Source organism: Cicer arietinum, chromosome 6 (genome assembly GCF_000331145.2).
Source record: "Cicer arietinum cultivar CDC Frontier isolate Library 1 chromosome 6, Cicar.CDCFrontier_v2.0, whole genome shotgun sequence".
Lineage (NCBI taxonomy): Eukaryota > Viridiplantae > Streptophyta > Magnoliopsida > Fabales > Fabaceae > Cicer > Cicer arietinum.
The window spans coordinates 23,657,726-23,672,957 of record NC_021165.2 but is presented as its reverse complement, the minus strand read 5'-3'; the positions used below and the strand labels follow the sequence as shown (position 1 = coordinate 23,672,957).

Below are 15,232 nucleotides of genomic sequence, written 5' to 3'. Positions count from 1 at the left end.
GTAACAACAAATATATCATTTTTTACATAAAAATATTATTTAAGTTTAACCATAGTGCAATTAAAATATTCATTACCTATATTTCTCAAGTTGTAAATAATTCTTACCAACATGATTAAGCAGTATTTAATGTCGTATAGAATGTTTATGAAGTTTTATATTTAATCATTAGTAAAACTATAATAATAAATAAAATATTACTTAAAATAATAATTAATTGTAGTATATATAGATAGACATCATTGGATATACATCATTTCAATTTCTTTAAAATTTTGCAAAGCTGTAATGGAATTTTCATTGAAGATGATCCTCCAAACACCTCCATTTCCATTTGAATAACAAGGATTCATTGAAGGTTTCCACTTTTTTTTATTCCAAGACTTCCATATTCCTTAGGTAAACAAATCTTATTCCATCCATTCCAACATCATTTTCTTTTTTTCTTCATTTCCTCTCCAAAGAAAATTTCGTTCGATAGAAATAATCTCTTTACTTACTATTTTTAGAATCTTATAAAAAGATAAGAACTACAAAGATAAACTTTCAAGCATCGAGTTTATCAAAGTAACTCTTCCACACATAGAAATCTGTTTTTAACTCCAACTCGATAGTCTTATCCTCATAGATTCTAAAATAGGAGTCCAAGTACTTTTGCATCTAAGAATGGCACCAACAAGTAATCCCAAAAACTAAAATGGGATAACACCATCCTCATAAGATAAAAAAGTTGAGGCTGCTCGAATAAAATTCTAATGTATATTAATGCAAAAGATACGACACTTGAAGAAATTCACTTTCAATTCAGATACTAATTCAAAACCCCTTAGTATGGATTTAAATGCCAACAAATTATCCCAACTTTCGTCATGCGTCAAAATAGTATCATAGAAAATTGTAGTATGGGAAAGGAAATGTTTTGAGATACCTGAAACCCGTGAAATAAACCTGGGTTCACAGCTTTTTTCACCATCCCAAATAGTCCTTCAAACACTAATAGGAATAGAAAAGGTGTTAAGTGATCCCCCTTCTTAAGCCCCTTTCGAATTTGAAATTCTTCATTAGAGATACCATTTACAAGCATTAACAAGGTACTTGAGAACGCACATGCCTTCATCCAACTTCGCCAACAAGAGGTAAAGCTTGTGTCACTCATCATAAACTCCATATAGTTTTAATTGATTGAATCCTATACTTTCTCAAAATCTACCTTCAACACAATACACTTACCTTTTCCCCTCTTTGTTAGATTAATCAATATTTGGCACTTTGATAAAAAAAAATTGTTAGATTTCTTGAAATAACGGTTCCTAGCACATTCTTCAATCTTTATGCTAAGATTTTGGAAAACAAATTTTTATAAGCTACCAATTAACGAAATCGACTTATACTCCTTCAAGAGTCTTGAATTATCCTTCTTTGGAAGAAGTGCCAAAAAGACGGCAATGATTCCTTTTGGTAATTTCAAATCTTCATGGAATTCATTTACAAAGCTTATAACATTTGCTTTGACTTTATCCCGACATGCCTTAAAGAAGATGAAATTGAATCCTTCAAGACCCAAACTCTTTTTTCCATCACAACTCCAAACAATTTATTTGATATCTTCTGGTGAGAATTTATCAATCAATATTAAGTTATCAACCTCGTCGGTTTTCTTAAAATGAATTCCACTTAGCATTGGTCTTGAAAAAATATCCTCCACACATAATGCCTATAATTTTTTTTAACTTCTTTTTTACCTCCCGAACCCCATACACCACACCATCAATTCCTTGAATTTCAAGAATTTGATTCCTATGATAATGTTTGCCCTCCACATACAAGCATGAAAATATTTTGTATTGGTGTCTCTCTCATTTACAGCGCTTTTTAAAAAAAGCGCTGTAATAGGCTTTTAAAAGTAAAATAAGGAGGTCTTTTACAACGCTTTTTAAAAAAAGCGCTGTAATAGGCTTTTAAAAAATAAAATATAACATTAAATCGCTTCAGTTTCCTCTTTATTACATAAACTTCACTACACTTTAGTGTCCTTCTCCTCTTCATTATCCTTCTCATTGCGAACCCTAATGTCCCTATGAACCATATTGTTAACCATCTCCATTGCAAATCATCTCCATATTTGTTACTATCCCTACAAACATTATTACGTACTCTTCTCAATGAGAACCCTACTCTGTCCTACGAACCGTTCGTATTTCTGCACATTCTCGCTGTTTCTTCTTAAACGAAACCGTAACCCTATGAACTCTATGTATTTCTTCGCACTCTTCAGGTATTGTATTCATTTATTCTTATATATATATATATAATGTGTCTGTTAATGCTAATAATCACATTTATTTGATAGTGTTTTACAAGTTTTCCGAGCTCAAATGGGTGCTACAGTGTCGAAGCAAAAATTAAATAAATCACATGGATTCCAATAAAGGTTTGAAATGTATGGCTTTAAAATTTCATTAACAATCAATCTACAAATATTTATTGACTTATTTGTTTTATTTTATAGTGCTCTCGTCAAACTAACAACATAGACTGTGGATACTGTATATTACGATTCATGAAGGAGATTGTTGTTATAATCCCGGAAAGAGATCTAATTGAAATAAAGGAATGGATATTACAGCGCTTTTTTTAAAAAGCGTCGTAAAACTAATACAACAAGCAGCGCGTTTTTAGAAGAGATTTACAGCGTTTTTTTTATTTTAAAGAACGTTGTTGTATCTTTTTACAGCGCTGGATACTACAGAAAATATTACATTAGATAAATACATAGATACTAAATATAGAGATAAACCACGTAAAATTCTTAATAGTTTTTATTTTACTCATCTATAACAAAAAATTTATTCTTCAAAGTACTCGTACTAAAATAATACATTAAATAAATATAATATAACAATTTATATTAACAATCAAATTAAATATATATAAAATATTACATTAATGCAGGAACATGTGTATGAAAAATTAATCACATTATTACTTATATATATTACAAAGAAATTTGGTGTTCATGGAATTCGAAGCAATTTCTAAATTATTGACACATATTCAAGGGAATAATAAAATAACAGATCTATTCAATTTTCAAGACAGACATATTATTAATTTTTTAAGAAGTTTTAATAACTTCAATTCAATCTTATTTATGTTTTAGAATTAAGTTTCTACTCTAAAATATCAATATATTTTAAAAATTATAGAAATACTTAAAAAAAAAGTCTTGGTAGATGATTTTAATATTTAAAATTAAATTTAGTGTAAGACTAATATATTCCTTAAATCAAGTGACTATTTTATTAAATAATTAATTGTGCATATAAATTTTGATAATTAAAATTAGAAATTAGTTTAAAGAACAACAAATTTCTTTATTCAGTATTTGAATTATTTAAATAAATTACAAATTTAAATACGTAAATATTATATAGAATGTTTAAAAAGTTTCATATTTAAAAATTAATAAAAATATAATAATAAATAAAATATTATTTAATGGTAATATATATAGATAGATAGATACTATTGAAAATGCATCATTTCAATTTATTTAATATTTTGCAAATTCATAATGGAATCTACAATGAAGATGATTTTGAAGTTTGTGATGGTGCTCTTAGTGATTGTTAGTACTTTGATGGGAAGCACACAAAGTACTCGTCAGGATCTTAGTGAAATTATACAACAGCAAAGTAATGCCGAATATCAACCACAAAAATGGTGTTGCAGCAAATGGGTTGGATGGTGCTGTCACACAAAACACAATTAAGTAAAGCTATGAATTAAAATTATTTTATGTCAATTACCTTGTGACATATAATAAAGCTATGAATAAAAATTATGATTAATTTATTTTTGTTGTTTTTAATTATTTTCAGCATTCAATTTTGCAGCGTGTGAGTTTTATTTGGGTGCATGAGCAATTTTTTTTTCTTCTAAAGAAACGGTATAATCAATTTTATGTAATAGTTTTTTCTTTTTACGCTAATCAAATTTACAAGAAAGTAAAATATTCGTATATAATTAATTGGAATTATATCCTTTAAAATAGTATTTGGTTAATCTCTAAATTTAATAATCTTTGTTAGTTGAGAGTTTGATTATTGATAATTGTTTGTTGCTTTCATTATATTCTCATAATTGCTTTTATTAGTTGAAGAAATTTGTCAGAAGCCTTGTAAAAGACTTTTAACAGTTTCCCTAATATATCTATAACACAAGCCTTATACAAAGGGTCCCTAATATATCTAGAAGCAATTTCTGCATAAGATTACAATTCTTTGATTTTTTTTAAAAGAGACATTTTATTTATTATTTTGTTAATTTCATTAACTTTAATTCAATCTGATTTATTTATTATAGTTTAGTTTCTGCTGTCTAAAGTCAACATATTTTAAAAATTATTGAAATGCTTGGAAAAGTTTTTGATAGATGATTTTTATATTTAAAATTAAATTTCGTGTAAACCTAATGTATTTCTTATTAATGTCAATTTTGTAAGTTTAAATAAACCTTATTTAAAAAATGGATGAGAGTACTAGTCAACATTTGAATGAAATATTCTAAGTACTTAATAATAAATTTAACTTTATATATATATATATATATATATGAAATAATAATTTCAATTATAAGGAAGGAGTGTTTGAATTATAATTGTCCCTTTTAAAAAAAATTATGTTTAAAACTGAAACTTCAACTTAAGATTGAGGTTGGTTATAATGAAGATTAATCTTGGTTAGTAAAAAACAGCAATATCAATGTGGTCAATATGAAATCTAATTGTCACACATAAAGTAAATAGAGATAGAGATAAAGAGATTACACATGCATATATTCTGGTTCACCCAAACACGGGTTACGTCCAGTCCTCACAAATGTGATATTTTCCACCATGAGCTCAAAGGCAAGATTACTCTTGGTTATCACACCATTTTTCACAGATCAATCTTGATCTTTAGGACAGCTCATATGTTCGTTTAAATAGGGCCAGTTGTCATTAAGGAGTGGTTGGAAAAAGTCATTCATAAAGCAAGAGTGATTATGTTCAATCTAGGAACGTTCTTGACATCCAAGATCGTTCTTCGAATTTGTTGGTGATGAGTTGACTTGTACATGTGATTGTGTCAGTTGTCTGAGATAATTTACTTGCTTTTTAGTCACGTGTGTAGGTCTTAATTGATAGTACAATCAACAATGTACTTTTACAGCTTGCAACTTTGTAATTGTAATTTCCTCACTCGAAGAATGATCTTGTTTTGAGCTTTTTATGAAGCATATCTTTTGATCCTTCGATTTTTGAATGATTATGACTTAGATTGAACCTTGCTTATTCTCTAATGAAGATATGAGATGAATAAGTTCTAGGATCCAATTTCTAACAGAGAAACTGACTATTCTTGTTTCTACCAAAAACGAAGATCAATCTTCGTTTTCCAGAACTACTTCAATATCAATCTTCGTTTTACTGTTTTTGCTTTCTTTGATTTTAATGCAATCTGTTATGTAATGTTTGATAATATACTAATTATATGTCTCAAATGTATATGTTAAATACCAAAATATTTAGAATCATAATTAATAGTCTTTAATTAACCTTTTGTTTAATTATCATCAAAATATTTAAATTGAGATTTTGTCTTAACAATATAAATATATATATATATATATATATATATATATATATATGTTGAGTTATAAGATTATTTAAATATTTGTTAAATTAAATTTAATTTTGATTATTGATTAATAGTATATAGTTAATTAAGTACTGAATCCGTTATCAAGTAACTATTTTATTAAATGATTATGTATATAAAATTCAAAAATTATAATTAGAAATTAGTTTTATGATCAATAAATTTCTTTATTCAATATATTAATTATTTGGATAAATTTTGAATTCTAATATTTTTCCATAAATAATTTATCAAATCATATACAGGACAAATGTTAGCCACTAATTAATTATTTTAAGATTGTCATTAACGAATCTATTAATTTAGAAAAATATGCATTAGATTATTAATTAGTCATTTGAACTTTTTTAAATAAAAAAAGTTATAATATAATAATTATAATTTATCATACAAATTATATACGCAACAAATGAAGACAAAAAATGCACAACATATGTTTATCATTAACAATTTAATTAAAAAATAATAATTTACAAATCAATTAGTTAAAGAAAAACATATATTTGATTATTTATATGTCTCTAACTATGCATTAAAAATTTGTGATTAAATATTTTTTTTTTCTATTTATAAAATTTCAACGTCTTGGATTTAGACGCTATAGAATATTTTCCTCTTTTCGGACGATCGCATTAGAAGCTCTCGATTCTAAATCCCACAATATTGTATCCCTTTTAGAAAGTGTTCGATTTATACCTGAGTATGGATAGTAATTTTATTTTCTTAGTTTTAAAAAATAATTAATTATATTATAATTAATGTACATAACTTTGATATTTTGGTTCAGTTAGAATTCAAAATAAAATATTTAATTTAATAATCACTACAAAAAAATTGACTTATCGTGACACCTAAAGTTTGTCACTAAAAGTAAACAAACTGTAGGTAAAGGTCAATAATACTTTGAATGACACTCAAATTTAGTGTCAACTTTAAGGGGGCGTCCTGCTACACTTTGAGGACTGTCACTCAATATTCTGAGGAATGTCACTACATGTTTTTGATTTCTACCTACAATAGTGACTGTCACTAAAAATAAGATAAATATAAATAAAATATTGATCTATTCCTACGACGTTGTCTGTCACTAAAACTTATAATTATTTATTAAATTAAATTTATTTTATTTTATCTCCCTACTAATTGTAATTATAAATTATTAATACCAGTAAATTAAATTTAAATTTCTAATTTATTTTTATTAACTAATGTCATTGAAACATACAGTAAAATATAAATTAATTTTACTAATTCTATTAAAACATAATAAATAGTTATTTTACTCTAAAAGATTCGATAAACTTTCAACAGAAGATAGAATGAATTTCTTAACATTTATCGTGAAAAACTGCAAACTAATTTCATAAAGAACAATAATCATATTTAATTTAATAATATTGATAATTAAACTAACATTTAAGGATTGGACAATGATTTTTTAAGAGTTAAAATAACTTTTATATTTCTTTAACAAAATTGTTTATATATAAAAAAAAATCTTATTATTATAGTGGTAAGAAGATTTTTATTTTATTTGACTAAAGCAGCAAAAAGATATATATCAAAAGAAAAATAATTAAACATCAGCACAAATTTTGAAGTGGAAAAGAGGTTTATAAAAGATAATAAAGTATGGAGAGGGGTAGTTTGACATATAATTTGAGAAGTTTGTTGTTTATATTTAATAATTAATACATGTGTAATAAATAAAATGATCCTTGAGATAATATTTATGAATAAAATTTTAATTGAATGGTAGAATGATCAAAATCGAAGAACGTTAGTCAAATGTCTTTACTAAAATATTTAAATAAATAGTTAAAATTATTTTCAATACTACTTCAGAATAAAACTATAATAATAAATAAAATATTCCATAAAATAATAGATAAATAAATATATAGATATTTTCTACGCTAATCACGTTTACATATTAGTGAAAACCAAGTTATGATTTATTAACAGTAAGTAATATTTCCAGTCTAATCACATTTACAAGAATTTGTAAAATATTCATATATTACTAAACATTGGAATTATATCCCTGAAAATGGTGTTTGATTAATCACAAAACTAATAATCTTTGTATGTTGACAGTTCAATGCTACTCATAAATTTGTAATTAAAGCTCAACTGCATTGCGGATAATTGTTTGTTGCTTTCGTTATATTCTCATAATTGCTTCTATTAGTTTAACAAATTTATCGGAATTCTTAGAAATTGGACTTTTAGCATTTTGCCTAATATATTTATTAGGACGTGTTAGGTCCGGTTTTGTGTGTCCTTTGTTCACTAATAATATTTGATCGGATTAATTTTAATTTTTAAGTTATAATCGCATATTTAATAAAAACGAGATGAAATAAAACAAGACCGAGCTGGTCCTAAGATGAGTCGTCAACTAGTAATTTTAGAAATATTCTTTAGAATAAAAAAAAAAAGTTAAATTTAAAATAACTCGTAACAAGCTACTTACGGTTACCACTTGTCAATTTATTCAAAATTAATAACTTAACACATTATCATACAAAATACAAACCACTTAATTAAAATAAGTAACCTCCTATCCAAGATGTCTAATGTGATCTTAAGTTACATAATATTGGACCTCTTGGTTACATAATACTGGATCATAAGACGTCTTAAGTTCGCATTAGATCTTTAAGTTCACGATAGATGTTACATAATATTGGATCTTAAGTTACATAAGCCTGGACTATTGCATTCTAAGTCATCTGCTTTAATTCTAGCCTCCCTCGCCGCTTCCAAAGAGATCATAGTCATGGACCTATGGATGACAATATAGGGTGCAGGTATCCACCCAAACTCGTTTGATTTGGGCGTGGAAAACCCGCTTTGATCGGGTACGGGTGCGGGTGCAGATTTTCCCTGAAATTAAAATTCAGGGACGGGGATGGTGATATCCACCCCGCACCTGCAAGTAATATTAACGTAATTTTAAAATTTTATATACGTATATAAATTGAATATACTTAATATTTTTTTAAATATTAAAAAACATAATCTTATCTCTATAGAAAATATTTTTTTATTTTATAATTGTCTAATAACAATTATTTTATTTTATTAATTATAATAGATATGATTTTTAAATTTATAATTATATATATATATATATATATATATATATATATAAACGGGTGCGGGTGCGGGTGTGGGCGGAGAAACCCGAATTCCGTTGCAGAGGGAGATGAGGGTCTAAATTCTACATCCGCTATAAAATGGAGGCGAGTGCGGCTTTTTCCCTATTAGTCGGATGCGGGGATAGAGGAGGCAAAATCCGCCTCCGACCTGCTCCGTTGCCATGCCTACATGGACCCATAAGGATTATGAGATTGTTAGGTAAGAGATGTGCACCCACGCAAAAGGTTGACAAACAAATATCCAACGCCATAACTCGACCATGAGATTGTTTGATAAATGATTTTTTTATATTTAAAATTAAATTAGCGTAAGACTAATGTATTTTTTAATATTGTCAATTTAGTAATTTTAAATAAACATCATCTGAAAAATAGGTCAACGTACCACATTTGCACGATATACATATAAGCTGAGTAACAGAATAATTTAAATATTTGTTAAATAAATTTAAATTTTTGTGGTGATTAGTAATATATAGTAAATTATTGGCTAATTTATTAAATTTTTAGTTCAATTTTATTTATTTTGTAGAATTTAATTTCTATTCACTAAAATCAATTTATTTTAAAAATTACAGAAATACATAAAAAAAAGTTAATGATAGTTCTTTTTTATATTTTAAAATTAAATTTAGTGTAAGGCTAATGTATTCCTTAATATTGTCAATTTAATAAGTTTAAATAAACATTATCAAAAATTTGGTACAAGTCAACATTTGCACGATATGTGTGTGTTGAGTTCAAAATTATTTAAATATTTATTAAATAAATATTTTTTTTCCTGATTAATAATATATAGTTTATTCATGAGTTAATGATCAAATGACTGTTTTATTAAATATTTAGTTACGCATATAAATTTTGATAATTAAAATTAGAAATTAGTTTAGCAACAAATTTCTTTATTCTCAGTATTTGAATTATTTGTATAAATTATAAATTCAAATATTTTTCTTTAAATAATCTCCTTAAATATTTTCAGTATTCAAATATTTTTCTTAAATATTTTCTTTATTCTCAGTGTTCAAATTTTTTTCCTTAAATATTTTTCCTTTAACAAAAAATATATCATTTTTTACATAAAAATATTATTTAAGTTTAAACATAGTTCAATTAAAATATTCATTACCTATATTTCTCAAGTTGTAAATAATTCTTACCAATATAATTATGCAGTATTTAATATCATATAGAATATTTATCAAGTTTTATATTTAATCATTAGTAAAACTATAATAATAAATAAAATATTCCTTAAAATAATAATTAATGGTAGTATATATAGATAGATATCATTGGACATACATCTTTTCAATTTCTTTAAAATTTTGCAAAGCTGTAATGGAATTTTTACTGAAGATGATTTTGAAGTTTGGTAGTTTCCCAAGCAAAAGATGCCATATACAAATACTAATCGCTTCCTTATCCTCCAAACACCTCCATTTCCATTTGAATAACAAGGATTCATTGAAAGTTTCCACTTTTTTTATTCCAAAACTTCCATATTTCTCAGGTAAACAAATCGTATTCCAACCATTTCAACATCATTCTTTTTTCTTCATTTCCTCCCCAAAAAAAATTTTGTTGGATAGAAATAATCTTTTTACTTACTATTTTTGGAATCTTATAAAAAGATAAGAATTACAAAGGTAAACTTCCAAGCATCGAGTTTATCAAAGTAACTCTTCCACACATGGAAATATGTTTTCAACTCCAACTCGATAGTTTTATCCTCGTAGATTCTAAAATAGGAGTCAAAGTACTTTTGCCTCTAAGAATGGCACTAACAAGTAATCCCAAAAACTTAAATGGGATAACACCATCCTCATAAGATAAAAAAGTTGAGGCAACTCGAATAAAATTCTCTTGTATATTAATGCAAAAGATACGACACTTGAAGAAATTCACTTTCAATTTAGATACTAATTCAAAACCCCTTAGTATGGATTTAAATGCCCACAAATTATCTCAATTTTCGTCACGCGTCAAAATAGTATCATAGAAAATTGTAGTATAGGAAAGGAAATGTTTTGAGATACCTGAAACCCGTGAAATAAACCTACGTTCACATCTTTTTCCACCATCCCAAATAGTCCTTCAGCCAATAATAGGAATAGAAAAGGTGTTAAGAGATCCCCTTCCTTAAGCCCCTTTTGAATTTGAAATTTGTCATTAGGGATACCATTTACAAGCATTGATAAGGTACTTGAGAACACATTTGCCTTCATCCAACTCCGTCAACAAGAGGTAAAGCTTGTGTTACTCATCATAAACTCCATATAATTTCAACTGATTGAATCCTATACTTTCTCAAAATCTACCTTCAACACAATACACTTACATTTTCCCCTCTTTGTTAGATTAAGCAATTCATTCATCACCAACACTCCATCCAATATTTGACACTTTGATAAAAAGAAAGTTGTTTGATTTCTTGAAATAACAGTTCCTAGCACATTCATCCATCTTTGTGCTAAGATTTTGGAAAACAATTTTCTATAAGCTACCAATTAATGAAATTTACCTATACTCCTTCAAGAATTTGAATTATCCTTCTTTGGAAGAAATGCCAAAAAGACGACAATGATTCCTTTTGGTAATTTCAAATCTTCATGAAATTCATTTACAAAGCTTATAACATTTGCTTTGACTTTATCCCAACATGCCTTAAAGAAGATGAAATTGAATCCTTCAAGACCCGAACTCTTTTTTCCATCACAACTCCAAAGACACAACTCCAAACTATGTCTTTGATCTCTTCTTGTGGGAATTTATCAGTCAATATTAAGTTATCAACCTCGTTGGTTTTCTTAAAATGAATTCCACTTAGCATTGGTCTTGAAAACATATCCTCCACATATAATGCCTATAATTTTTTTTAACTTCTTTTTTACCTCCCGAACCCCATACACCACACCATCACTTCCTTGAATTTCAAGAATTTGGTTTCTATGATAATGTTTGCCCTTCACATACAAGCATGAAAATATTTTGTATTGGTGTTTCTCTCATTTGCCCACTTCACCCTATATTTATGTAAAATAAGACATTCTTTTGCACGAATTTGTTTCCAAAAGTTATTATTGAGAAGTTGACTCAACTCAAAATCAATATCACAACCAACTGCAACCATTGTGTCTAGGTTATTTAGAGCTTCAACTATTTTGTTAAGCTTTGAGTCCTTGATGCCAAAACATCTCTATTCCAACTTCTAAGATGATCCTTCAGCAGGCGTAATTTTTTTCTTTAAAATAAAATATTTCCACCCTTCAACTTCAAAATAGAGCCATTCAATTAAATGGGACAACGATCTGATACATCTCTTTCACCAATACTCTATGATGATTAGAGATGAAATTTTCAGTAAACTCAATAATCCTTTAGGCAACAAAAACCTATTAATACAACTCATCGCGATACTATCATAACTAAACAATGTGAATATACTTTTCCTAATCACAATAGGGTCCATTAAATCCATCCTATCAACAAAGCTCGAAAATTCAGTAGATATTGTAGTATTTGATGAGTTCCTTCTGCCTTTCCTTTCAAAACTTCATTAAAATCACCTTGAATACACCATTCCCCTTCAACTGACATTGCTTTCAAAGACAATAAATCATCCCACAATTTCCTTTTTCCTTCTATATTACAGGGAATTTATTATGTAAATCAACAATTCACCCTATTATACAACAGCAAAGTAATGCCGAATATCAACCACAAAAATGGTGTTGCAGCAAATGGGTTGGATATTGTTGTCACACAAAACACGATTAAATAAAGCTATGAATTAAAATTATGTTATGTCAATTACCTTGTGACATATAATAAATCTATGAATAAAAATTATGATTAATACATTTTTGTTGTTTTTAATTATTTTCATCATTCAATTTTTCAGCATGTGAGTTTTATTTGGGTGCATGAGCAATTCTTTTTTTTTTTTTCTAAAGAAACAGAATGATCAATTTTATGTAATAGTTTCTTCTTTCTACGCTAATCAAAATTTACAAAAAAGTAAAATATTCGTATATAATTAATTGGAATTATATCCTTTAAAATAGTATTTGGTTAATCTCTAAATTTAATAATCTTTGTTAGTTGAGAGTTTGATTGTTGATAATTGTTTGTTGCTTTCATTATATTCTCATAATTGCTTTTATTAGTTGAAGAAATTTGTCAGAAGCCTTTTAAGACTTTTAGCAGTTTCCCTAATGTATCTATAACACAAGTGTATAAGGGTCCTCTTTTATTGCTTACATGTTGCAATATATATATATATATATATATATATAAAGCTTTATGCTCATGGAGTTAGAAGCAATTTCTCCAAAAGATTACTATTCTTTGAATTTTTTAAGAGAGACATTTTATTTATTATTTTGTTAGTTTCATTAACTTTAATTCTATCTGATTTATTTATTATAATTTAGTTTCTGATATCTAAAGTCAATATATTTTAAAAGTTATTGAAATGCTAAGAAAATTTTTTGATAGATGATTTTTATATTTAAAATTAAATTTCGTGTAAACCTAATGTATTCCTTATTAATGTCAATTTTGTAAGTTTAAATAAACCTTATTTGAAAAATGGATGAGAGTACTAGTCAACATTTGAATGAAATATTCTAATTACTTAATAATAAATTTAAAGTCTTTATATATATATATATATATATATATATATAGACTAAATTACATTTGTGGTCCTTTAACTTAATTTCAGGTAACGTTTTAGTCCTTTATCTTTTTTTTTTCCCGACTTGGTCCTTTATTTTAATTTTAAGTGACAATTTGATATTTTATGTTTTAAAATTTCAACAATGATATCCTTTTTTATACAAAAATTCAAAAAAAAAAAAAAAAATCAATCAAAACTCATAAAATTAATTATATTCTTCAATATAATACAAATTTCATCAAATTCGTAACACAAATCTTCAAATAAACTCATATTTTCATACTTTATTTGATATTTTTAGGAATAAAGGACTAAATCGGGAAAAAAAAAAGATAAAGGACTAAAACGTTACCTGAAATTAAGTTAAGGGACCACATAAGATAATTGTGACCATTTTATAAAGTCGATCTTGATCATGACCGTAATAGACAGTCTTAATTGTTCTTCCTTTACCGATGTTTCGTTAATGAAACACCATCATATATCACTATATCATTTTCAGTCATTTATTTTAAAACATATAAATGAAAAATACATTGCATTTTCGTTTTGCTAATTCCCGAAAAAAGATAATCCCCGTAAAGTTTCTAATTTCATATCAATTTTGCTTGTAGGATGGATATAAAAAGTTTTATCCAAGGTACATGTCAATAGATTGAAGAGAGTGACGAGTAAGCTAATTATCGAAACATAATAAGCTTTTATTAAAGGGTATCAAATTATGGATGAAATCCTTATTGCAAACGAGTTGGTGGATGAAGTGAAACATATAAGGTGTTAGAAATTATGACCTCTAATCGTTAAAAATATGAGAGTTATTAAACAGATTATCAAAGATCGGTAGCGGAATATATTCAGGAACAAAGATTCACACAATTGCAAATATTATCAATATATGAGAACAGAAACAATGCTTAATTCAGAATGTTAATCAAGACATAAAATCACTTATACAAACATTCAAGAGTACGCATTTATGCAATATCAAAATAAAGAGTAGGGATAAGAAACAAGTGCACCAAGATTTAAACTGGTTCCGCTATCAGTTTGATAGCCTACATCCAGTCCTGAAATCCAAACCAGATTTTAGCCTTTCCAATAGAATGATTTGAGAACGTTTTACAGATTGTCCAGCTCACACAAGGCCTATCTATCCAACCCACTCACTTCTATTTCTATACCACCTGATCCTTGGAGTTAATCGCCAAACTCTCACAAGATCCAGGTAAAACTTCTTCTTGATGATCTCACACCAACAAAGAGAGCTACCAGTTTCCTTACTGGACTTCTAAAACTTCAATTACAGAAAATTGTCTTTCACAAAGAATTAAAGAGTATCAAGAACTTTGACTCAATCACAATATAGGATCTCACACAAAAGTATTTAGCCAATGAATATTTGTGTGTTGTAAAAACTTTTCTCTCAGACTGTTTTTCAAAGTTATTCAAAAGTTATTCAAGTGTTATCCAAAAGTTATTTTTAAGAGTGATTGAATCTGCTTATATATATTCAGAAAAACAACAGGACAATCGATTGCTCAATCGATTTTATAAAGGTTTAAAGCTAGCTTAATCGATTGCCCAATCGACTTTCGCATGTCTTGTTTTTCTTGAATCTTGAACATATAAGCATGAATCGATTTGCCAATCGATTCTTTTAATACATAAATCAGAACTGATAC

At 26.8% G+C, this 15,232-nt stretch overlaps 1 protein-coding gene across 1 annotated transcript; it reads right to left on the bottom strand.

Annotated features, from left to right (window-relative positions):
• Positions 1-546: 546 nt before the first annotated feature.
• LOC140920668 (uncharacterized) lies at positions 547-1,168 on the bottom strand. Its single transcript, XM_073369468.1, has 2 exons — positions 929-1,168; positions 547-660 (listed from the first exon to the last, which is right to left on the bottom strand). Exons 1-2 carry the CDS (start codon positions 1,166-1,168, stop codon positions 547-549), a joined length of 354 nt encoding a protein of 117 aa, XP_073225569.1.
• Between the last annotated feature and the right edge of the window lie 14,064 nt (positions 1,169-15,232).

Excerpts from the sequence above, each read along its gene's own strand:
- LOC140920668 (XM_073369468.1), bottom strand. The coding sequence starts at position 1,168 with ATGGAGTTTATGATGAGTGACACAAGCTTTACCTCTTGTTGGCGAAGT. Across the intron at positions 661-928 it reads GTTTATTTCACGGGTTTCAG|ATGCAAAAGTACTTGGACTC; the intron begins GTATCTCAAAAC and ends TGCCATTCTTAG.